Source organism: Heliconius melpomene, chromosome 18, assembly GCF_056956725.1.
Source record: "Heliconius melpomene rosina isolate 202511_hmr_F chromosome 18, ASM5695672v1, whole genome shotgun sequence".
Classification (NCBI taxonomy): Eukaryota; Metazoa; Arthropoda; class Insecta; order Lepidoptera; family Nymphalidae; genus Heliconius; species Heliconius melpomene.
Window position 1 is genome coordinate 12,679,116 of NC_140406.1, and position 27,128 is coordinate 12,706,243.

General features: G+C 31.2%; 1 protein-coding gene and 1 non-coding gene across 2 annotated transcripts in view; both read right to left on the reverse strand.

Annotated features, from left to right (window-relative positions):
* Positions 1 to 2,006: 2,006 nt before the first annotated feature.
* The window catches only part of LOC146529626 (uncharacterized), a 54,803-nt gene continuing 29,681 nt past the window's right edge, over positions 2,007 to 27,128 (reverse strand). The window contains exons 2-8 of the mRNA XM_085201949.1: positions 26,441 to 26,608; positions 21,456 to 21,572; positions 15,821 to 15,917; positions 9,207 to 9,316; positions 8,214 to 8,321; positions 5,105 to 5,200; positions 2,007 to 4,683 (exon numbers count right to left, since the gene is read on the reverse strand). Coding sequence (XP_085058075.1) covers positions 4,548 to 4,683; positions 5,105 to 5,200; positions 8,214 to 8,321; positions 9,207 to 9,316; positions 15,821 to 15,917; positions 21,456 to 21,572; positions 26,441 to 26,607 — 831 coding nt within the window. The 5' untranslated portion in view covers position 26,608 and the 3' untranslated portion in view covers positions 2,007 to 4,547. The remainder of the gene's footprint in view (positions 4,684 to 5,104; positions 5,201 to 8,213; positions 8,322 to 9,206; positions 9,317 to 15,820; positions 15,918 to 21,455; positions 21,573 to 26,440; positions 26,609 to 27,128) is intronic.
* Positions 12,232 to 12,304, reverse strand: TRNAR-ACG (transfer RNA arginine (anticodon ACG)). Its single transcript has one exon. It is a non-coding gene; the product is annotated as a tRNA-Arg (tRNA).

Here is a 27,128-nt window from a genome sequence, read left to right on the forward strand (position 1 = left end):
TAATAGTGTGCTAAATGTCATGACATAGTTTACTTAGTTAAAGTCTGTAGAAAAGTTAATCGCGTAAATGAAGTAAGTGAAAATGTAATAAAAAAAAAGTAATACAATTAACAGTGACGTGTTCTCAGTAAACGGCATTGCTTTGAATTCTTTCATTAAACTAGGAAGTAAAAAAAAACTTTATGTGAAACAAAAGCCCAATAGTATATTAAGTGAAATAAGGATGAAACGGAGTCTTCGATAGGTTTTGGTAACTCGGCAGTTACACCCGTAGATAGTTAGGATATTTAAATTATTATTGATGACATTTCAGCAATAACGGAAGTGCTTATAGTGTCTAATGAATATTTACTTAGGTTATGCTGTAACAGAACAAACATTATAATGTTTAAGACGATACTTTTAAAAACTATAATACCCTCACACTGACAATTGTCTTACAATATGTAAAAAGTTAAAATTTAATTCAAATATTGCCAAATGGACATAACAGGTACAGTGGTACATAAAAACTAATTAAGTTATGTAACTTAATAATTCATACATAAACTATCTAATATAAAAAAAAATTTTAAATTCAAATCACTTCCTGATATTAGTGCGATCATCCAAACATACTCTTCAGCCTTACAATATTAACGTAGATCAAGAGTTTTACTTAAATATTTTCTATATTTACCTTATTTAGAATGAAAAACATATCATAAATAACTAGGATCTCTTTGACCTTTCACTTGGTTTATTATAATTCAGCTATCGCGTTTGTGATGAGGGAAAGAAGTAAATATTTTGTCGGGTCACGTATGCTTTTTATCTCTTGAACAACCTCGGTTTCATACGTTTTTTAAAGTTTGTTTGTTTGTTGTTTTATTTAGTTAGCCATTTCTTTCATTCATAATATTATTACCCTCGTAGACTATTTACCTGTCTTACATAGACTATAGTCTACTCAAATTTATTGTTTTATTAGAACTCATGTTCTGCCGTGTATTTTATAATTAAATATAAATTAATGTTTAAGATCTATGGTACTTGGAAAACAGAGTCCAAGTGATATCCAGTCCAGTGTATGTGATATGAAAAGAACGCCGAAAAGATTCCACCCGAGTGCTTCGAGGAATAAAATATAGCCCGTGTTACGCGCTGATAATAATTTAGCTTTATATTGGTTAATAATTTATAAGTTTATCTAACATAAACAAAATAATAATTTTGATATCAAAATACACTTCTCAATATAATCATCCACCCACCTTTCCCATCTTAATTAAGTAGGTGCTCTATATTCAGAAATATTTAAATTATAATTATCCATGAAGATCTTACAAATATTGTTAATGTCAAAGTTTGTAAAGTTGGATATAAAGGAATAAACCTTTTTCATGCAAAAACTACTGAATGGATTTAGATAAATCTTTATACTAATATACCTTATATATCAGAATAAGAGATAGGCTAAAATTTATGTAAAGATTTTGTATAATTTGCCAATAATGTAACAAAAACTTTAATGGGGCAAAGCAATGTTTCGGCCTCTAGTTCTAATATACATTATAAACTACCTTCCTGTCCGTGGTTACTTTGGTAATAACAACTGGTATTCCTACTTTTATATATTTTTTATCCTATTTAAGCATAATTCATTGCAAACACTAATAGAGTACGAGGCAATAATGCTTCTTGGCACCAACTTGAATAGAAGACAGTTTATAAAAAAATATTGGTCTACTAGACTTTATTTATTACATTTATATGTGTTGTTGAAATAACTTAATAATATTTCAACTTGCTATAGCTTTTAAAAAAATAGTTTAAGCAATAAAAGGAATATTTCATAAAAGTTGTCGTCGGATATTAAATGTGACGGTATAAATTAGTTTTTAGAAAAAAACAACAACTAAAGTATCTTGTGAGAAAATAATGAAACTTTAACGACATTATAATTAATTACTATTTAAGAATAGGAAGGAATACACAGATAAGGCTACAAAGAAATAAATTCAATATGCTCGGAGTAAACTATCTTTATTTCCCAAAAAATAACACCAATTAAAATACACTTTAAAACATTAATTACGGTTAGGTTATTTGTATATTATTCTTAGTGACGCGGACCGGTCACTAGAGACGGGTCACTATTTATTTAGTGACCCGCGTATTGTCACATTATTGTCAATCAACCGCGTTACGTTCAATAACTATACTTAATACTAATTACGAATACAAGTAGTTGAGTGTCCCAAATTATCGATCGATATTATTGTCTTTATTGGAGATAAATTTACTTTTTTTTTTATATTTTTTTTAAGTAATCTGCCACAGAAGTCGATCGTTTGGCACACCCCTGTCCGTATAATATGATATGATAACTTCATATGTAGAGGCAAGACGTACACAATACAGGGATATGTAAATGCGAAATCTATAATAATAATCAATTTTATCAATTAAAAACACCTATTTTACTGCAATACGCATCGTAAACGCTACACAATTATAAATACTATAAAGAACTGAGAGACAAAGTAAATAGGTACGTACAAGTATTACACGATCGGTAAAACTACGAATATCTTTAGAAAATCATATACAAATAATATATATAGCTAATTAGTAGTTGAGGACGTTCGTCCGTCACAATTATGAGAATCAATTTGTCTAGCTTAAAGCCATAATACATATGTAATATAAGTTAAAGCCAATATCATAGTCTGTGAGGTTATGTCGGCGGAGGCGCCGTCTTATAGTAAGAGATAGATACACTAACCGACTACTGTTATATTATATTTCTTACCAGTTCACTCGTGGACCTCCTGGACCTGGACTTTTGTTATGATTAAAATAACTGTTTTAATATAAAATATCATAAATCGTTCGAAATTTATATATATCCCTAAATTTATAGTTATTAAGCAATTTAAAAAAAAAATTGGTCATAGCATGATATTCCTCCAGGAAGTCCTAACCATCTAAAACACCTGCCTTAATCATAATTAAGAATACACGAATGAGACAGCGCGAACGCCTAATTTACAATTAACTAATGTGAAACATTTAAACGTAGTTAAAGCATTTGTCTGTCGGGTTGGTTAAGCTATATTGTTTAGTTATCAGCTTAACCAGAGCCGACGTAGCCGTCCTTTAGGCTTTTAGATATAATACAGTGATGTTTAGCGCTAATCACAACGGGTGTAGTATAGACATTGATTCTACAAGGGTATAATAATAATATAGCCGTATAGCTATTTATATAGGAATATAGGAAAGAGGTATAAGTACAAAATTATTATTATGGGATTATTAAATTTTTAAAATCTTTTTTTCAATAACAAAACTTGTAAATTTTTAATAGATAATTATGTGCTTAAAACCGTTTTCAAAAGACGAAAAATGATTTTATAATTTTTTTTTTTATAGAAATCATACTTATACCCCTTTTCGTTAGACCACAGACATATCAAATTTTTACGTTATAACATGGAACGTATATACATTCATATTTAGACGCACATGGGAACCCGTACAATATTTATTTAAAATAATAAAACTATACAATATTTTCTTTATTATATTTTAATTTATAAAAGTAAACCATATTAAATTAAATATTTTTTTGTTTTTTTTTTTAAATTATTATATTTATTTTTAACTTTTAATAAATACATAATAGTGTTAATAATTAGGGTTCCGTTTGCAAAGTACGTCCTTATCAATGTGAATTGTTCCGTAACACGATATTAGGATTCGTTAAACATTCTACTTTATTTTACTTATCAACTAATACTACTATAATATATTATTGAAAATTTATTGTCAGATCAAGTTGCCATTATTGTCGTTCATTTCTTTAGGATTGCAAAGATTTTTTTTAAGCTATATAATAAATTATGAAAGTAATTCTATTTAAATATTAAATATAATTGTACATTAAAGAACGTTACATAACTTAATATATATATTTTCATAAAAAATAAACCAGAGCTTTCCACGAGGCCGTCGGGCTCACACAGCGTCTCGTGAAAATTTATAAAAAATACGCCTAAACAAAAATACAAAATATTCTAATATCTTTCGTTTAAAATTCCAAACATCAAATATTTATAAATATAAATGAAAATCTAATAAACGTTTCAGAAACACTTAAATCTATATATTGAGTTATAATCATCTACTTTATAGATTAAAAGTATTTTTATTGTCCATTCGTTATCGTCCTGAATTGACGGTTTCTAGTAGAAATAATTGATATAACTTTAATAACAAAATATAAATACAATACAATACAGTACATAGGTACATACCGTAACCCCTCTACGGATAGCCAATCGTACTTACACCTATAAAAAGGTTTAGGAATCTATTAATATATCATTTAAAAAAAATAAAAAATATAGCAATACGCGAAAGCGAAGCGAACAGGTAAAGGATATGCTTCCGATATGGCGTCGTGATAGTTTACACATAAGTATATAGTGTTATAGAAGTTAAAGCCCGCGAAGTTGTAAAGGGGAAGTCCCTGGAATGTTCTCGATCGTGGTGTTGTTAGTTCAGTAGGCGTACGGCATGAGCACCAGTGGTGCGTAGTCGGTGCGTCGCGAGGGCGGCGCGAGCGCGGACAGCGCTGGCAGCGGCTCCGCGTACCGCGAGAACTGAGACACTTGGCGGCTTCCGCCTTGGGGTTTCCTGAAGGAAAATCGACTTTAAGAAATTTAAAAAGGTACTTGATTTAAAAGACACCGTGGCACAGTGAAACAGCATTTGACAGTAAATGGTAGTAATAGTTGTGAATTGAATCCTCACTCGAGGAAATGATTATATTTATTCTCATTTCTCTGCCGTGGCACAATGTCTTCAATGCAAGCGGAGAGTGGGTAACACTTAAAAATAACACTTAATTTTTTTTTACAAAATAATTATAAATTTTGAAACTCCTATCTTTTATTTTGGAGCGCTTGTCATTTTGAAGTTTAAAGGGTATGACGAATGCTTAAAAAATATCATTTGTATATCGTAGTTTTTTGAGCCAATCGTCAAGCCAATATCAAAATAATATAATGTGCCTTTCGTTCAAGAACAGCCGAGTTTTATAGTAAATGATACTCACTTTCCATGCCTCGCACTGGGCTCATCAGCATACTCTAAGGGCTGTAGACCACGGGGCTCCTGTTCCCCGTAGGAACCGTATACATAATCTTCGCCTCTGGAAAAGAATAATGTATAATAAATCCAGGTCTATAGTTCCTTGGAGCAGAGAAAAAATAAACTCCTACGTTAACGCAAACGAAAGATATGTGCGTTTATGCTTCAGTTTTTCCGTACACAATGTGAAATTCGTAGGTACTTTCCATTAACCTAGAATTATGGAATTTGGTGAGAAATGACAGCTTACAGAAAAAAATCACCACCAACTTGACCGTTACAACTTCATTTAATATAAAATTAGTGCATATATACGTAACTTTGTTAGCGTTTATTAATTTTATTTCGTCTTGACGAATGAAATTGCTACGGAACACTCTTAGGGCGAGTCCGCCTCGCACTCCACCGATTTTTTCCATGTAAAAAGACAGTAAAATAATACAAAGAAAAATATTGTGGGAATCACTTTGTGTTTAATACCATTCAAAAAGAATTTAATTACAAGTGTAAAGGAATACCGCGCGAGTGATTCTAAATGAGCATTAGAGAGCAACAGGGGTAGCACTTATTCTTAGATAATTGTTTTACAAAGAGATTTCTTTTAAAAGGCGTTGTTTTAAATATTTTAAATTGTTTGTGTTTTTTTTTTATTAATTATGTAAAGATTTAGAGCCATTATAAGTTAGTTAAACCTTTGTGCAAAAGCTATGGTAATGAGTTCACATTTTACGCTAAAAGTATTACGCACACAGCAGGGTAGGTAGAGGGAACCTAGTGTTAAGACACTCTGTTTCCCACTTGCCGTCAAAGTTTTCGGAACATTGCGTATTGGGTGGTGGAATTCCATGCTTGGAATCTACAAATTACTAAGTTATATTGTCTTATATTATAGAAATGTAAATTTGCAGCGTCCCAAAATTCCATTTATAAGCAAAAATAATATAATTAAAATAAGGAAATATTCCAGACCGCAAGAGATAAGTCGACAGATTAATTAACGAGTTGCGTTGGCAAAATTCCCGTACTCGTTGTAGAGTTTTACTAAAAGTTGTTTCTTATATTTCTTTGATTTGTTTTTGAAAAAACATTGCCCTAATTGTATATTATAAATTTCGTGTTTCTTTATATTTTTTCTGTAAATATTTATTTCCTTGAGGTTCAGTTGTAGCGTACTGGGACAGTATCAGACTGTAGACTGATCATAGTGGGTTCGATGCCGATTCGGGGGATTAATAGTTATTATAAATTATGTTAGTTTCTCCGCTCTGTTCATACAAAAAACTGAGAATGGGGTGTATTGACCTTAGGGTTTATATCTACACCGAAAAAAAATGTAAAACTGAGATAGAAAAAACAATTTTTGTTACATATATGTAATTAAAAATACTTTCTAAAAAACATATACGCTTAGGTATCAAATGGTATGAAAGAATGTCCAAGGTAAACTAAATACGATATTATTAAAGAAAATGGCAAATATTATATAAATTAATGATTAAATTCATCTCAGTTTCCTTCTGCTAAGAATTAATGTAATAAATCTCTTTCAGCTCTGGAATTTGGCGACACATAAAGCTTCCGCTGTTTCTAGCTAAGTGATTTTATTTTCTTTCATATTGTAGGTAGTTAAAATGTTATTTTTAATTTGTTGAGAAAGCATGTTTTTAATAAAATTCGTTAAATAAAAATCTTCATAAAAAGCCTTACTCAATTTTAAAATCATCATTGCGATATTGCGAGGAACTGAACGCCGTGCTTTGACTTGACATCGGAGCGAGGAAATTTATAAATACCATGCTTCATGGAAGTCAGAGGCCAAAAGAGATCCTCTAAGATAATGTATATAATAATTTTATGAAATGATAGCGGCTAGATGTCTAAAAGATAAATCCTATGAATAAAATACCCTGCATTTAAATTTAAGTTTCAATTTTATTCATTTTGTATAACAAGATGATCCTATCTTATTTCAAAGAGGATAAAAGTTTAAAAGAACTTTAAGTTATATTGCCGCAAAAAATGTATATTAAAATTGACATTATGAAAGATATTTTTATTAAAAGCATAGGTAGTAGGTAAAGTAAAAATAAGTTCTTAAGTATTTGTGGTATTTATACAAAAATTTAGAAAATATTCATATTTTTTAATTTTGCAGGTGAATTTTGATAGAATGTGAATAAAAATGGCTTAGACGAATATCTTTAGATAGCATAAAACAAAGTTTATAATCCAGTACACTTCTGTCTTCAACTAAGAATATTTTTAACTTATTTTAATTAATTAATATAAATAATTAAAAAATAATTAATCTTAGTGTCGCACTTGTGCTCTTTCACAGTTAAAATATTTTTAACCTAAAGTTGTGTACCGGGTGTGACACAAAATTATTTTATAAGAGGTAAATTTACAACTTCAGTTTCTAACACATACTTCATTTTTGTATTTTTTGCCATATTTCAATTGTAGGTATTTATCGTCACTCTTTCATCATCACTTATTACTTAAGATGTAAGGATAGTTTTTAAAATGAATGTCATGGCATTGCTTTTTTGGATCAACAGTCGTTAAATTTAATTTTTTTTATATATTGTAGAGGACGCAATCAAAGTTAGTAAATAGCCTTTTCAAACTACCATTATGCCATTGTTATACAATTTGAGACTTTATGACGGTAACTCGTGTATGTGGAGCTTTCATGATAAGTTTGTTTGACATGTTTTATCTTTTTAAGTATTTTTTTAACTGCGAACCCAACGGTAGTGGGTTTGATACCCAGTCATGGACATAAATTATTGTTATATCTTGCTACAGTAAAAAGATAAAAGGCCGGTATTGAGTTCCACTACTCAACACGTAATATCTCAAAACATAGACGGTGTATGAGAAACGAAGTGTTTTAACACTATATTCCTTTTGCTTTTCTAGCTACATATGATATACAGTGTGAAGCTAAAACAAAAGGTAAACGAATAGACTTAAAGCAAAAGCTCGTTTACTATTTCTAAGTAAGTATACCTACTTAGAAAAGTGGTATTGTATATATACGTGTATAAAGAGTACTTAACGTCACTCACCCGCGGCCGGCCGCAATCTCCTTGAGCTCCTGTTTCTGTTCCGTTTCGTATTTCCGCTGCAGTTCGCGGACGTGCTCCTGTCGGATCAACTTCTTCAAAGCCTCGAACCTTTATACAATTATATAATAGAAATGTTATTCGATTTTGCACTACTAGATGTTATTTCGTTAAATCAGCTTCACGTTGTATCCCGCACACAGCAGGGTAGGCAGAGGGAACCTAGAGTTAAGACACTCCGTTCCTCATTTTCTGCCGAATTCTGGAGGCATTACGTGTTGAGAGGCAGAACAACGCCGCGACATCAGAGCGAAGAAATGGAAATATAATGAGTGGGGATCGAACCCACAACCAATTGGTTTTACAGCCACACTTTGTGGCCCTGCGCCACGACTGGCCTTAATATTTTATTCTTCTTGATATATCATATGAAACGAGATTTAAGATATATTAAAAGATAAACCAGTCTTACTAGACACTTATAAGACAGGAAAATTGTTATTTTTATTTTTATAAAAGAAATTGTTTTACCAGGACGTCGGTTAACCTTGTTTTAGCAAGAGGTATTGTGTAAATCGCTAATATATGCACATACGAGTATACTGATAAACTGCTAATGGTCAGTAGATAATTGATGTAGAGTGCAAATTAGTGATGTACCTACATAGTTGATATATTAATTGCGTTTAATGGAAATTCACATACACAATATAAAACATATTATGAACATCTTTATAGAGGCCAGTCGTGGCGCAGGGTCATCAGCGTGGCTGTAAACGTGATAGGTTGTGGGTTCGAATTCCATTCCAGGAAATGAAACATTCAATATTTTCATTTCGTTCTGATGTCGAGGCAAAACATGCACAGCCTCTAGAATTCAGCGGTAAGTGGGGAGCGGAGTGTCATAACACTAGGCTCCCTCTGCCTACCTTGCTACATGTGAAATACAGCGTGAAGCTGGAAAAAAATGTGTCATGATTATAGTTAACAACCCACCTGTCTCTCTGAGGAGGGATCATGAACTGGGGTCCGCCGCGGGGCCGCGATGGGCCGGGGTACCGCAGGATCTTGCCAGATGTGTGGGGCACGTTCAACATGCCGAACATCTGCGACAAGGGATCGGGGGTTTATAAACTGGACCTCTTAAACTTATGTTATATTATAACCAAATTATATAAAATCTTTACATAAATTGTAGCCTATTATGTTTTTCTGTTGTCTAAGCTTTAATGTTACTGTAAAGTTCCATTTAAATCTATCCAATGGTTTTTGAGAGAAAGTGAAATATCCATTTTCAAAAACTTTCACATTTAGAATAATATTATTAGAATTAGTAAGGAGTAAGATAGGATAGGATGTTTTATCTAAAAAATCTTATCTGGAAAATGTGCAAGAACGTCACGCCCTTTTCCAGATTTTCCAGATTTTCCTACACAAAGTTTCTATGGTTATTTAATTTTTACTTTAGCTAATATATAACCGTAAAATACAAAATGGGAAACATGCATCGCGCATTTACGTCATAAATTTATACGTAAACGTTTGAACATTGAACATTAGCATGATATCGTTTAGTGCAGACGTGCCTAATAAAATGCATAAATGATGGCCAGTTCTAATAATTCGTAACAATTTGTACGGATATATAGATATTTTGAATAAATTGATTTTTTTATTTTATTATTATCAAACTAGCTTTTTTAAGTTTTTACTTTATAATATTTTAATTTTTATATTTTTTTGTTGTTCGTATAAGTTTTTCCTATACGACGACATGCACACTGTAGATTCAATATCCCTTTATGCTCTGATAAGTAGGTACACAGCGTGGGGTTCTAGAATGGTATATACCATTAAGTGTTGTGAAATTATTGAAGCTTGATTTAGAACGTGGGTTCAGCTTTACGTAGGTGATACCACTTTGTAGGGTTGTTGAAACGTACTTATGTATTTTAAAGATATATTATTAGAACTATTATATATATTACTATTTTATAATAATAGTTTTTACAAATTTAGCACTGATACTAATACTAGATCGACGACCAGTTTATTGCTGCATTTGACCATTTTGGATTAACAGCAATATTGATTATTTGTAATTACGCTGTCATCAGAATTCATGTCGTAATCCAAATTTTAGCTCAATCGGACACTGAGTCAAAATGAGCTTGAAATAATTAACATACGAGTATATTACATATATAGAGTATAGTATATGTACTATATGTGAAACGGCAACAGCAAGTTAAATAAAAGCTTTTAAAAAAAAGATAGTAGAATGTAAACAAATGAAAAATCCAAAAGAATATATATTTTCAGTTTGACTTTGTATTGCGTACATAGCAGGATAAGCTGAGGGAACCTAGCGTTAAGACTCCTTTCCTCATATATTTTTTCGTTAGTATAAAAATAATTAAGTAAATATTTGACTATACAATCACTTTTCACTGGTAGCCCAATTCAAGACAACCTGAAAGCAAAACTGAAAGGTCAATTGCTCTATTACGTGGCATTGTTGTACTATTATCGTACTGTGGAAATCAAGATACCAAAGGAAATTACCTTACTTAACTTTTAAAAGTCAGTGACAACCATTTTATTAAATGTCACAGCGCTTTTACTGACATTAGACGAGACGAGCGTGCTTTTAATGTTTCTGTATTTTAAATGTCTACATACTCGTATATGTCAGTTTGTATTTTTTTAACTTTACGCAATTTAAATATAAAACTTAATGAGCTAGCTAAAGGTATTCCACCGATATTCCTCTTTTATAGGTACTGTGTTCTCGAAAATAAACTGAATTCTCGCATTGCCTGTTTTTAGTATCGAAATAAGATTTTCAGGAGACTTAACCTCTGACTTTAGTCATAGTTTGGGCTGAAATCGAAACTTTTTAATATTGATTTTTTATTCCGTATTGCATTTGCCGAAGTTTTACTGTTTTAAGTGTGACTTTAACGGAGGGAATTTGACAAGAACGTATTACGGCTTAGTGGTCAAAGCGCGGTAACGGTGGCGCAGGTTTGAGTCCCGCATTCAAATTTTATACATCTTCATTATTTCTTATATATCTTTTAAAAATATATTTATATTATAAAAATGTCAGGGGGTAAGTATAAGAAAATACTTAATAACCATAATTTATTGTTCCTCTTTTACATATACACACTTCTAACACTGTTTCTATATAACACTTTACACTTATACACGTTTTTAAACGCATAGTTCCAACAACGACACTGATTTTAAATACTTGAACACTGTCACAATTTTACACCTTACGAGAGGCAGAATAACGACGTACTGACTCAATCCATCAAAAATGTCACTTTTTATAGCCGTTCCCTTCCTCTTTTATAAATAATGATGTGGGTATTATTATTTTATATTCTGTAAAATACCCTCCCACTGACAATTGTCTTACAATATATACATTTTTAAAACGAAAATTTTCATTTTTAAATTTAAAAAGAAATAACGAGTTTATATCATAAGTAAAACCATGTCTTTTTCGTTTTTTAAAGACTCAGCCAGATCTTAGTAGCTTTTCAAAGCTTCGGTCTATATGCGCCATTGTTCTAGCACTAACTGTCGCCATTCATAGCACCGTCATACAACTCGCTGTAAAAGTTCTACAGTCTATTTACTAGTACAAAAATTGTCTAGACATAAAATTGAAAGACCAGCTGCTTGGCGTACCTTATAATTATTAAGGTTATATGGTAAGATATATATACGTATTTATTTTATTTTTCATATAGCAAGGAAGGTATAGGGAACCTAATGTTAAAACACTTTTTCTTTCTTCATATTTTTGGAGATATTAAGTGTTAAATGGGAATTATTACAAAAATCTAAATTTAATGTTTAAGTTTTTATAATGTGTGTGAATTAGAAATATATGTATTTTTATTTTAAAATAAATTTAACACTTATAACAAAAGTTTTATTATAATACAATAAAAACTTTAAATTAATCATTCACATATAGAAAAAATATAAAAAAGTAATTTGCCGACCCTGCCAGGATTCGAACCTGGAATCTTCTGATCCGTAGTCAGACGCGTTATCCGTTGCGCCACAGGGCCGATGGATTACAACTTCAATTATAAAATCTTTTCATAAGTTTGCTGAAAAGTTGATAAGGGAAGACTTTAATGCCTTAAAAAAGGACTATACAGACTTGTCCCGGTTTTACCCGGTATTTGACAACTTACCATACATATTCATAAAGCCTTTGTTCCATCGAACAAACCCGGACGACAGGTCAACACTACTTTGTATGGAAAACAAAACAAGCGAACTACACTAGTTCAACCATTTATAGGACGCCACAACCGACGCAAATATCTTAGAGTGTAAAACCTTAAAAATGTTAATTTTGTGTAATACAAATGTATAATAATGTATAATATGTGTATAATGTAAATTAATATTACTATTATTGTTTTAGGGTTATGTGCGAATAAATGAAAATACTAATTCCTTTCGATTCTAAAGATATTTTAATGTTTTTTATAAAGATTAAGAACTAAAATAATAGAAATTTAATATAGACATTGAGTAGAAAACTGTATAAATGGCTAGACTGCTTGGACGGAATGCAAAAGGTTCAAATTGAATCATTTATTTATACGGAAATTCGAAAAGTTCTCTGATTCAAAGTAAAGTAAGGTGTCAACGACCGATTTTATTTTCATTTACTAGTATTCCTTATTAAATATATTTCAATGTCTAAATGTTTCTTACAGATGGAAAATTCGCACCGCAGCTTTAGTGTGTAACAAGCTCAATTTTCTTTAAGCGATTAGTTACACGCGGACGGTTCTAAACCAACAGAGAACCTAATTATAACTTTGGCTTTTTTATTTGTACTAGATTTTTATTATTAAAGATTTAAATATTCGTGTCTTAATTTATTCTGTAACGCCCACGGCGACGCGACGCCTACACTGAAAAAATAATTTCTCCTCTCCAAATGTGGAATGGTTGGATTTATGGATTGTGCGGTGTAATTACTTTAATGCTAAGTAAGTATATTGAAGATTATATGAATTTCTTTATTATATTAATGGATATGACATTTTGAAATACTATTTGAAAATCTATGTGTAAGCTTTGAGGGATTTCTATTGTAAAGTTCGTTGAGATTTATATTATGTTATATCATTATTAATTTTATATATAAAATTTTAAAATTAGAATGTATAAAAATTATAAATTAGTTGTGGTGGCGTCATAATGTATAACTGTATCGCGACGGTAGTGGGTTCGAAGTTTCCGAGTGCTAATTCGGGGGAATTAATAATTGTCATTTCATTGTTTTGATAGCAACTAGCAAGACAAAGAGCTACGTTAAATCTAAACACAATATCTCCAAAGCTAGGCGGAAAGTGGAGAACGGAGTATCTATACACTAAGTTCCCTATGCGGGATATAGCATGAACTTGTTTTGTTTATTTGTCACAATAACCCCTTCTATAGAGAGAGTGTTCCGTAGAAAGACCTTCACATGTATATATAACGAGGTAAGAGTTGATAGGAGACATTTTACAAATCAATAAGAGATGAAGATAAAAATAACATCAAATATAGAATAAACGAAACAGATTATTGATATATTAAATATTCTTTTCAATATAAAACATCAAAGCTCGTTCGTGTCTTATATAAATCACATTTGTTTGTTTCTTATACAGTCTCTTTTCACAATTGACTTTTGTTTTATATTTTATTCACCTCCACCCACTCTCCCCTTTTTTTTTATTGAATTAACGTTATTGGAATATTTTATTTTAGTTTCATGCTTTATCCTGCAAAGTTGAGAAGGCGGGGACAACCTAATATTCTCCTCATTTCGTGTATTGACATGCATGTTAACTGGTGGAACTAAACGCTGCGTTTTCGTTCGTTTAATTAAGACACTTCCGTTTCCCGTTCCGTTTCGTTTTTGAAGCATTGCGTGTTGATTGGCGGAACCCAAACAGCGCTTAATCTCGTTACTACAGCGAGATATTAAATATTTTCATTTCTTCGTTCTGGTGTAGAGGCATAGTGCGGCGTAGAACACCGCAACTCAACACGCAACGCGTGTACAATTCAGCTGAAAGTGGGGAACGGAAGTGTCTTAATTGGAACGAAATGCCCTAACATTAGGTTCCCAGTAAAAAAAATAGAAAACGTGCCTTTTTATATAAAGCATTAAGCAATTAAGTTTAGTACTGGAATATTTTGCAAGGATCTCAGGTCCATTACTGTAAGAACTAATGAGACTAAGTGGTTTATGTGGGCAGTGCAAGTTTATATGCAAGGAAATGCTACTAGCCTTGCTCTACTTTTCAAATCCTTGAAATTGTTTAATGTTTTCTAGGTAGTTTTAAATTGTTTTTTTATTATTATTTTAAAAATATTTAAAAAAATTGTGGTTGTGGGTTCGATTCCCACTTGACATTTATATTTTCATTTCTTAGCCCTGGTGTCGAGATAAAGAGCGGCGTTGAATTCCGCCACTCAACACGCACTGTCTCCCGAATTCGGCGGAAAGTGGGCAACGCAGTGTTAACATATTATAGATTTTAGATTTATGACATGAGGTTCCTCTGCCTACCCCGCTGTGTGAGGGATACAGCGTGAAGTGAAACATACAAATAAACAAAAACCAATAACACGAAAGTTTACCAGTTTAATAGACAAAGTTTACTTATAAAGCAGTTTTTGTGGCGCCCTACGAGTATTTTTAGCCTACAGGCCCTACAGCCTTAGATGGTACCAACCCAAACGTTAATACTTTTTGTTCGTGCCCTTGACTTTTATGAAATTCATCAAACCGCCAACCCAAGTTCGTTCGATGATGAAACACGCTTAATTATTACAGAATAAGTTTTTATTTATAAAGAATTCTCAGATTTTGTTTAGGTACTTTGTAATTATTTAATATTCACCTCTCTTTGGTATACAAAATAAAGTTTAGGTTTCAAGAAATATGTTTAATATAATCTCGAAGAGCTGAAGATCGAGCTCAGTGGCGTGCCAATGGAGAGGCCTATGTCCAGCTGTGGACGAGGACGGGCTGATGATGATGATGATGATGATGATGATAATCTCTTAATAGTGTACAATTAAATTGCTATCTATAGATGTTACTTCCTTCAAACTAGGAAACAATATTTTTAATTTTTTGCTCCTAAGTCCTTTGAGATGCAGTTTTCATTCATAAATAACTTATTTATAAATGAAAACGGCATCTCAAACCTTATCTCAGACTTGAAGGCGATTTATAAATACGGGGCTTAAAATAAGACGCCTAGAGAGACATTTAATATTTTCAATTTCTCTCTCTTCCATCACTCAGCACGCCAATACACGATATGTCGGCGGAAAGGGGCAATCGGAAGTGTCCCCCCCATGTCCTCCTATTTAGGGAGCGTAGTATTATTAGGTTCCCAGGTTCCCTGATATGTGATGGGCTACTCTTAGTAGGTATAATAAATTATTAAAAATATCCTTGGAGAACAATGACATAGCCATACGACCAATTCATCATCAATGATATTTCTATTAGGAATAATTCCTATTAATTCTAATAACTATAATATCAAACTTACCTCTCCATAGTCTGGCGTGCGTACCACATTTGGTGGGGCTTTGGTGATGACCCGTCCGTACGCCTCCCGCGGGATAGACGGATACTGGTACCGGAACCTGTATCAAAATATGTTATGAGTAATCTTATTTGAGTCTGTATATGGGACTATGGGAAAATCTATTATTAAGAGCATTTTTCAATAGAATGCCGAGCTCAAAAGAATAGTGAATTTTTGTCCGTTCCTTGATTTGTCCATTTGGCTGTTCGTTTGTGCACGCTAATCTCAGAAACGGCTTTAACGACTAGAAATGAATAGAAGAAATGAAATATTTCTCATATCCAGAGAGGATATAATGAGGATGTATGTAGAAATAAGTATATAATGTAAAATAATTGCTATACTTTTTTAAAATATATTTTATAGTTGATCGAGTGGGCTTGTTGAGAAGCTTTCACAGCTCCCACGTCTTTATAGTTAGTCTTGTACATTTATATAATATAAAAATATTAGTGCTGGCTGTTTTTCTTTAACCAACTTAAAAAAAACGAGGTAGGAGGAGGACCTTTAGTTAATTTATTTATACATGTGATATTGTAGAATTTAGATAATTCAGTTTAGATAGTTCATTCATTAAGCATACCTACGCCGGGAGATTAGTTAAAATTTTTAAGAAACTGCAATAAAAAATATAACATTAACATGATAAAGCGCGGTGTTGAGTTCCAGTTCACAATGTCTTGAAAATCGTGAAAAAATTAGGGAACGGAGTGTCTTAACACTAAATTCTCTCAGCTACATGCAGGATACAGGTTTAAGCTAAAATAAGACAAAAACAAATATTACCAGACGGAGTCGCGAACGATTCTCTTATCTACAATATAATAAATCTACCAAAGCTTAATTTATGATATTAAGGAATTTATGTTTTACCTTAATTAATTATTATCAACAAATTCATTCTAAATCTTAGTAGGAATGTGATATATTTTAGTAATTACGCAAAATATTCTATAGTCGATAGGCGTTATTGAAGGTCGCATTCCTATAGCCCAAATAAATGTTTGGTTAAAATTAATATTCATTATAATAATATTTTAAAACGAGTGACTGTTACTAAAAAAGAATATATGGAGAGTAATATTTTGACATTGGTAACTGGGTGTACTATAATTAGATGCTAGGAGAAGCTAGTACTATAATTAGATGCTAGAAGATGCTAGCGTAGAAGAATTGGTTATCTACGAATATGACTCGGTATTTACTATCAGAAAAAAAGTTATGAAATATACAATTGATAAGTTAGAGCAAGATTAGAAAATATAAATTCATAAGAATATTTGTTAAATAATTCATGTTGAAGTAATAAAATTTAGTTTTAAAATTAGGAGTTTTCGATCGACACAAATGTTTTATATAAAATAACACTTTTCTTAATACGAGCTCAGTGCTAAAATTTCGTTAAGTTCTATCGCTACCAATTCTTGCCAAATGATGATGGATTATGGAAAACTCAGTTTTCAGAAGAGATGCTCAAAAAATCTGCTATGCCATGCTAGGCTAAGAAGTCCATGACATAAGACATAGAAATAACATTGTATATATCTATTAACTTCCCTCATAAGGCTTTAGGAAATTGAGTACGAAGTATTTTGATACAATGGAAACTCCACAAAAGAATCATCTGGACGCGTTGAATTGTATTGCTTGTGCAGCTCGAGTACTTCAAAATCGGATTAAATATTATATTATACACTATTCTCGTTGCTGACATTTATTTTATTATGTTATATTTATTATTATGAGGCAGTCCTAACCTTATATATACAAGAAGTTCCAGAAATGGAATATGATGAAGAAATTCTTCAGAGGTTCACCTTAAGAATGTATTTAGCTCTCTCTATATTGACTTTGTAGCAAAACAAATTATAATAATAGCACATTTGACATAATTTAAAAATAAATATTGTATTATTTATCAATAGGTCACGTCTATTGAAACGTTGATGTCAAATGTCGTGCCATAAATAGAATTTGTCTGTTATCTATCTATATATATAAAAGGACTTGTCCTCACTGACTGAGGTAAGACGCACGCACAGCCTTAACTGCTGATGGTAGAAACGTGAAATTTGGACAAAAGTTTACTTTCATAATCTGGACATCCACTAAGAAGGGATTTTGAAAAATTTTAACCCTAAAGGGGTGAAATAGGGGTTCAAAGTTTGTATGGAAAAAAATTTAAATCGGCACCGATTTTTATAAAATTTGAAATTTAGATTTTTAAAAGTATTTAATTGAATATGTGTTTCATCGTTTTCTAGAATTCTCCCCCTAAGGGTGCAAATAAGGGGTAGAAAGTTTGTATAGGTTTTTTTTAAATCGTCACCAATTTTCATAAAATTTGAAATTCAGACTCTTAAACGTATATAATTAAACACATGTTTCATGGTTTTCTAGAATTCACCCCCTAAGGGTGCAAATAAGGGGTTGAAAGTTTGTATGGAAAAATCTTTAAATCGCCACCGATTTTTATAAAATTTGAAATTTAGACTTAAAAATATTTCATTGAACACATGTTTCATGGGTTATTAGAATTCACCCTTAAATAGGCAAGCGAAGCTGCGCGCGTCCGCTAGTCGTATTATATTTCTGAGAAAATATATAACGCAATTGAATACAACTATTGACATTGTTATTATATTGTTCAGATGTTATACAAACAAAGTAAACGTTCTAAAGAAGCATATAGGAATATTGTTTCTTTAATAATATATTTACTACTTTTCAACGGCAGAACACAACGTGGATCTTTAGCCATACAGTTCATATAAATGAAAATAATAAATTTCTTCGAGTGGGAAACGAACCCAGATCCGTTGCCATAATAGGCAGACCCTGTGCTGTTATATCATGACGGCGTCAAAATAATTATTTTCCAAATTTAGATAACTTACAATTTTCATATAAATTGAGCACTGTTCTACGATAGTGTCAATTACACTACATATAGCCGTATAGTAACTAAATGTATAGGTTTTATTATGCAAAATAAATAGAAACTTGCATGACCCATAAAAATGAGGATATCTAGAAATTATTCAAAAACTATTTATATAGGAAAAGTAGTTCACGTCCAATAAAGTAACATAAATGTTGGTGCTTCCCAGTAAAATATTCACCCACGTACCGTCAGCAACGAGAGCTGGTTCGCTTCGGAAATTAATAGGCAAATATTGTATACATCTCAAGTACTGTTTTTTTGCCCTAGATCGAACCCACGTGTTCGGGGTAAGCGATATTGAAAAATATTTCCAGGAAAAATAGCTTTTCAAATTTTCTTTTTAAGTTAGTAGTGTTGTATGTTTTTTTTAATATGCAGTGGAGGATTTCAATACTAAATAAATATTCTGAGTAAGTACCCTGGCAGGGCGTATAATAGTATAATAATAATTTAAAATTAAAAATATATTTTTTAAGACATTATTAAAACAATTTACACTTTGTATAACGTTGAAATTAAACTTTGGACATTTTATCATCACATTAGTTTTAGCAGAATAAAGAATTAATTTTAGTATTAATTTAGTTGTTTCAGAATAATGCATTAACTTTTTTTATATCATATGCATATTCATGTAATAACGATGATATAGAAAGTAAAATATTCGTATATTATAAATAAACAAAGGTATTATTGTAAAAAAATATATAAATATTTTTTACAAGCAGTACTCACCTTCTAAGATCGGTTTTCATAAACAATACAGGTGTTGCGGGAGGGTCATTTCCCGTGACAAAGTAACGGGGGGTAAGGCAAGTAATACGAGCACGATCCTGTCTTATTATGTTGTGTGATGTATGGACCAAGTTGCGAGCAACGGAAAACAAAGTTAATAGAGTAAATGTTAGCCGGTTTGTATTACTGGTTGATATGATAGATGGAACTGTAGTTTTAGATTACGGGCTAAAGGTATATTTATAAATAATATAATATAAAGACTGAATGTTTTACTTAACTATAGACTGACTGATTGACTAGTCCAATTTTTTGTCCTTGGTCGTAATTTCAGCAGGTTATCTTACGGGGATGTCCTAGTTCCAATCCAATTATATATATTTTTTAATGATAGAAATTTCTTTCAAAATTCACAAAATTTCTTTAAATGCACGTTTAGATTTGGGGTTAATATTTTTTTTTCTATATATAAGTTTTTCTTTGTATATTGTAATTGAAAGAAAAATATTCCGGAATAAATATTTTTATATTTTATTTTGCCGGTGGAAAACGTTAAACAAACAATGGGTTTATTCCTATGTCGTATTAATTTCTTTGTCATGAAAGATAAAGCTCGGTGTTGAGTTCCGCTATTCAATGTATAAAAAAATTAGGCAGTAAGTGGGGAATGGAGAGTCTTAACACAAGGTTCACTTTATCTACCCTACTAAAATAAACTCTCCTTATTTTCCGAATAATAAATATTAAAATATACAATTTTATGTACTTTTATTCCATTTCAAGCAAATATTTCGTTGGCAATGTAAAGGACTGACAGAAAATGAATAATACACTATACATCAAACTGATATAAGAATACAAAAACAAAAATGAATTTCCAGAATATATGATGCTACGTCGCGTCGTAGACCGACGTGCGTAGCGCTACGCATATTGAAATAGCAATTTTTATTTTATCTTTTTATCTTTCTATAATATTTGTATATATGTGGTATTTAAATTTGGTTTTTAATATAATTTAAGAAGCACGTTCTGGAATTTTAATATAGTTTTGAAATTTTTCATAAAAATCTTTTTGAATTGAGTTGTTTACATTTGAATATACATTCAAAAAGAAACTTAAATATGAACTAAAATAACTAGAAGAACTTTTAAAGCTCTTTTCTCACACTAGTGTAGAAGTAGTATAGTAGTATTATAGGCTATTTCACATGTCACTTCACAACTCAAGACTTCGTGTTATCTAAGCAGCCCAGGCCAATTTCAGTGTAGGCCGGAGCATTTCAACTGCACTCTCGTTACTGAATCGTTATTATTTATTACCAAACGTAATATCAGAATTTGTTATTTAATTATTTATGTCATGTGAGATTCAAATTCATATTATTATCCAATATATAACACAATTTAAAAAAAATAAGAAGAAATTTATTGATAAAGGCTATAGGTACTTAAAATATTCCAAGCAGCCTTTATATATTCATTTCATCCTCTCACACTCACTCAGGCACAATCTCATAATACACAAAGAGAGGTCACGTCACACTTAGAGTCTAATTGTAATTATAATTTTTCAACAGGCTAATTATAAAATTTTCTTGTGGGGATGGGCGCTGTATACCGGAATACAGGCAACTAGTCCGGATACAGAGGAAATCTTTAAACATTTCTTTATATTTGTTTAGCCTATGTTTGTATCTAAAACTTATGTTTACTTAAGCTAAGTTGTTTGTAAAACTCAATAAAGTTTTTATTTATTTATTTAAAACTTTATCAATTTGACAACTAAGCATATCTGACGTCAATATAACGAATTGTAAAGAATCTACTGTGCATGTATGATACAATGGTCGTGGGTTTGATTCTATTTTTTATCTGTATTTAAGTTAATTTAATAAGAGAATATCTCTATCTCACCTTGGAGCAGCACGAGGCATAGCAGTGTAGACTGGCCACTCGTTGTACATAAGAGGGTCGCGGTACGGCAGCGGTTCATTTATCAGTTCTGGAGCTCTGGCTTGTCGCTTGGAGAACCTGTATGGATAAAAAATATTAAAATTATAATTGTTGTTGTTATTTTTTGTTTATGGCGTTCCAGGTGTGCTGGATGAGCACTAATAGCTTCGGTATGCCGTGTTGATTGGAGAACACTTATTAAAATTAAGTAATTAACCTGTTATCTTTGGTGTCATACAGGTAGAAGTGAAAAGGAAGTGAGGTCAGTCGTAGTGGGGGGCACAAGCGTGTGAGTAAACGTTGTGCGTTCGATTCCCACTTGATGAAATATTTAATATTTTAAATTTTTCGCTTTGGTGTCGAGATAAAGCGCGTCTCTGAATTCCATTACTAACACGCGCGGCCTCCAGAATTTGACGGAAAATAGGGAACGGAAGTGTCTTAATGGGAACCCAGGAAAATTGAGAGTACTTTTGTATAGTATATACAAATATTTTGTATAGACAAATAATATTAATAAATATATAATAGTATATTTATTGAGAAATATTATTTGTCTTTGAATTGCTAATTCCTGAGTATCGTACATAAGTAACCTCCTATCTACATATAAATTTTAGTATAGATCAATAATAATTTGTATCTTTTCATTAGCTCACCGTAGATTAATATAATTATTTCGCTTGAGCTAGCAAAGGACGCGGTAATACGGACAATACGCGATAATTGAACCAACATCTCGAACATTAAGCGAGTTTTCACATTAATTAGAATGTGGAAGTAACTTTTGGTATCTCCATAAATAATATTATTAATTTCTGTATTTATTTAAAATATTTAAGCTGTCTTTCCATACTTAGGATAGAAAAATATTTTTTAAAGAATCTATACAATTTTTAACGTAATGGGATTTGAGCCCGTGCTTCTTAGAAACCATCCAAGGTATTTGTCTTAACCAGAGAGTTCCTCAACCATACCCCTCATCAATTAAACAATCATAGCATCTTTGTAGACTATGAAAATGACTATGAATTTCTTTTATTGTTTTACCTAAAGTTTCGAATATTTTAGATTTATAATTAATAATTTCGTATGCAAAGTATAAATAAAAATTGAATAGAGTGTGAAGGCACTCTGTTCTCTACTTTCTGCCTGAATTAGATAAATTGCTTGTTTGGTTATGTGTATAAAAAGAATAATTTTTCTTAGTCTTTGTCGAAAAGAAGCAAAATTGATATAAATGTTTATTTATTAGTGGAGTTGATGCTGAAAATATATTTATTTAAAGAGACTATAAATTATATGAGTTACTTAAATAAGATTGATAGATATTGTGATTTTTTAGTAATTATTATCACATTAAATATAATAATAGCAAAGTATAACAGTAGGAATAAGTATATGAAAGACACCTACGTATAAAATACAAGTTTTTAATTTATATATACTGATTTTAAAACAAAATGTCAAACCTCCAATCCCACCAGAAAACTTTGAGAAAACTTTTCCTTCGCTTCCTGCCAATTGTTACTTAGAACTGGTAAAGGAAAGTTTCCAATTTGTTTGTTCTTTAACTTTAATTATCCTCTGCATTTAATGATTCATCGGTAACTAGTAAAAGACTGTAAATACGATTCTTATAAGTTCATTTGATTGCTCTAACAAGATAAAGCGAGCATTGAGTTCTTACCACTAAACTTTCGAAATTTTATAGAACGTGAAGCACATAGTGTTGTTACACTAGATTCTACTTGTCAACTGCGTTGTGAAAAAAGCGTGAAGCGAAATAAAAATATAGAAAATCTCTGTCTAACATAATCCTTTCATATCACAGCGACAATTGCTTTTTGATTGAAAATATTATATTTATAAAAAAGAAATACTCAAATAAACTATTGCAATAACAACTTTGAGTAAAGTACACAAGCAGCTTTAGTAGGCACTTGTCGAGGCAACTCATCGGAACTAAAATACTTGTCTACGTAGAACGCTCGAAATACTTCAAAATGCCTTAAATTTCTCCGAAGGCATTGTTAACGAGAAATGCGCTTAATTGACAAAATTTGTTTCGTATAAAAAATTAAATATAAATTTGTGTGAAAATGTAATAAAAATGTAAATGTAAATGTATGTAAAAATCTATGTAAGTATAATACATTATGCTAACTAAACACCTAGAGGCTAGTTGTGGGTTCGATTCGAACCTTTAGGAAATGAAATATTTAATATTTTCATTTCCTCTCTTACTATGTTCAGCTTTGATTTTCCTTATATATTTCCTACAAAATATCTAAATCCCATACTTAATATATTTTAGCTAACATTCTCTAATACTAAATTATTCCGTCGGTATGTTAAAATCTACACGAGTAAACGCCGACGAGGAATGCCTATCACCATTCACATACCGTGGCAAATTTCGCGAATTAACAGTAATTACTAGAATTGACGTTTTGACAAAGTTGAAATTAGTTTGATGTGGGGTTCCATAGAGATATTTCAAACTTGTATTGTAAATTTATATATATAGTTTATATTAGTTTAATAATAATAGAATTTATGGCTTATTAAATTCTCCTTAATTTGGATTAATGTAGGTAGCGAACTAAGCTTTTCATAGTTTTTATGATCATTGTCATGATATTTTAATTTCCCATCCGTTGGTATTGAAATTTTCTGTAGGTTAAAGAAAACTTAGTGTCAAGAAACTCTGTTTTCCTTCCTTTTTGCAACCTGAGACACTGCGTCCCCTCAACACACAATGCCTCGAATGTTCGGAAAAAGGTGAAAAACGGAGTGTAATAATAGGTGTAATAATAATTAATACTAGGTGTTACGGAGAATACTCTTCTAGATACGGGAAGCGAGAAAAAACTATTTTTTATATTACAGAAAATCTCACATAATAAATACAACATATTTATGTGATTTTCGTGTTAAAAAAACAATTATTGTTGGGTGAAGTTCGTAAAGCTTTTATACATAAGAACAATGGAATGGGTCGATTGAATAACGCACAAAAGGTAAAATAATGTCAATACAAAATAATTTTGAGAACATCAATCAATACGTATTGTATTGTAATTAAAGCTTCAAAGTTTAAATTGAAAAACAGTTTTTTATTTTTTAATTTAAAACTGTTAAGACTTTTAAGAGATTCTATCAGTATCCTTTATCTCTTTATATTTTATTCTATGCAATGTTAAAATTTTTAACGTTCACTCTAGAATAAATTTAAAAATACACTCACTATTCACTCTAAGGCAGTGTAGGTTTGGTTTCCACTCGACGAAATAAAAAATTATATTATTTTCATTTCCGAGCTGATAACGTGTCAAGGTGCGACGTTGGGTTCCACCACTTAATGGGCAACGGACGTATCATAATGGGAATGGAGTATCTTAGCACTAGGGTCGCAGGTTCCCTCTGCCTACCCTATTATGTGTAGGATACAGCGCGAAAAACAAAAAAGCTTTTCTTTATAGGTCAATAATCTCTTTTATACCATTCATTCACAGAGATCAATTATTTGATAACATTTCATAACTTTTATATGTACTCGTACATTTTTTTCATAATAAAATAATTCAGTCTATATAAACTGACAAAACGCTTTGTAATCTATCTTCATTTGACGTTGATTGACTTTGCAGACAATTTTTGTAACGCGCTCCCGAAATAGTATTCGTGTTAAATCTGTGATAATTTATCATTCGCCTGATGGAAATTTGCAAAGAAGCTTAGTTTGCGAGTAAAATCGATTTATGATATGAATATTTTTAGCGAGCCGCCTGCGGCTTCGCCCGCTTGAACTACTAAATTAGTTAATACAATATACTACGTTCATTTAAAAAGATATAGGATATTCAGTTGTTTTTTTTTCAAAAAAAACATGTTATCTACCAGTATATGTATACTTGTAATAAAACAATAAGCATTGTTTACTTTTCAGTAATAATAATACGTTTATTCAAGGAACTTTTCTCTTGTAGGTCCCTTGAAGGTATCTACATGTATATTATACACCTCAATAGAACTAAATTCTACCAATTAAATCAAATACGGGCAGTTCAAAGAGAAATGGGGAAACATAACGTTGAATACCAAAATAGCTTCGCCATTGTCCAATAAAGGGAATGCCGCAAAGCCACTACAGATCAATAGACCGTGAACAGGGCTCGATGGAAGTGGTATGTACTCGTACGTGTGAGGACTGTTTGACGCAAATTATTCATTGGTTAAGTTAAGTACCTAGCAATATATTAAACTAGTGGCAGCATACCATTTTCTTTGTTGTGAACCCGTTTTTTCTCATTAGGAATAAAGAGAAATTTTCTCCTAATGTTAAGGCTCTACGCCGCGTAGACTAACTTTTGTGTCAATCACTCAGTAATGTATAAGTAATTTAAGCATTAAAATTGATTAGCTTAGCTTAGTGGCATATAATATTGATATTAATCGTATCATTCATATAATAACAATTAAATGTTAAATAAAAAATATTATTAAATGAAAATCTCATGTCATTTATGCCAGTTTTACCAATTTTAAATGGGAACGTTAAATTTCATTTATATTGGAAATATTTTAAGCTCTATAAGTGGGCCTAATTAGAAATTATCCAAAATGAGTTAATTAAAGCTTTTCACATGATTTCACATTTAGAGAGGAACGTATATCTATAAGTTTATGCAGAGGAATTTCGTTGTCAATTTACATATTATATTTTTTTAGCTTCATGTATTATTATACTGCATAGAAGGAAAGTAGAAAGTAACAAAACTATCGTACTTGACTTATTCGCAACTGCTTGTTGAGTGGCGGAACTTAACGCCGCATTTTATCTTGGCTGCACTGGAAGTCTTCTTACTTTCCATTATTTTCTATAAAAGTTCAGAAAGCCTAACTACGTGCTTAGTCCAGATGCTTATAATTTTCACACTTACCGCCACATAGCTTTTAATTGATCACAAGTGGGCTCGTCCTGCTTGATCTCCCGGTCCCGGACTCTCCCCGGGCGCGGCGACAGTATCGGCTCCTGTTCTATGCGCTGAGCGAGGGTGCACGCGCATACCCATAAGAAGAGGGTTGAGGATCGCCACAGTGACCACATTCTGTAAAAAATAAGATTTTATTTATTTTATTTTAAAATGTAGATCTAAATATCAAAGAAAATAAGGAAAATGGCATAATTAAAAATTAACATAATATTAAGAATCTTTAGATTTATTTTTATAATTTTGTAAGACCCGACGACATGTACAAGACATGTAATGTATAGAAATATTTTACGATTAAGCTAATCATATGTAAACTTTTCAGAGAAATTATAGAAAAAGATACGTAGGAGGGTGTAGGACGTGATTAAATTACTTTGAAGGAATTTAACGTTAAATCTGTTCTAATCAACAGCTATATGTAATTATATATAGTAGGATGATACAAATTTATGTTAAATTTTGTTTCATTTTATCAAAGAGAAATAAATGTTTTGAATTTTCTAACAACACGTTGACTTTTGCTTTTTTTTCTGAGTATAATTACATCAAATAAGCTGCATTAAAATAATATTTTAAAACAACGATTAATTGAAGCATTAGATTGAGGATTATTGTTTAGAGGCCGTATTGGCGT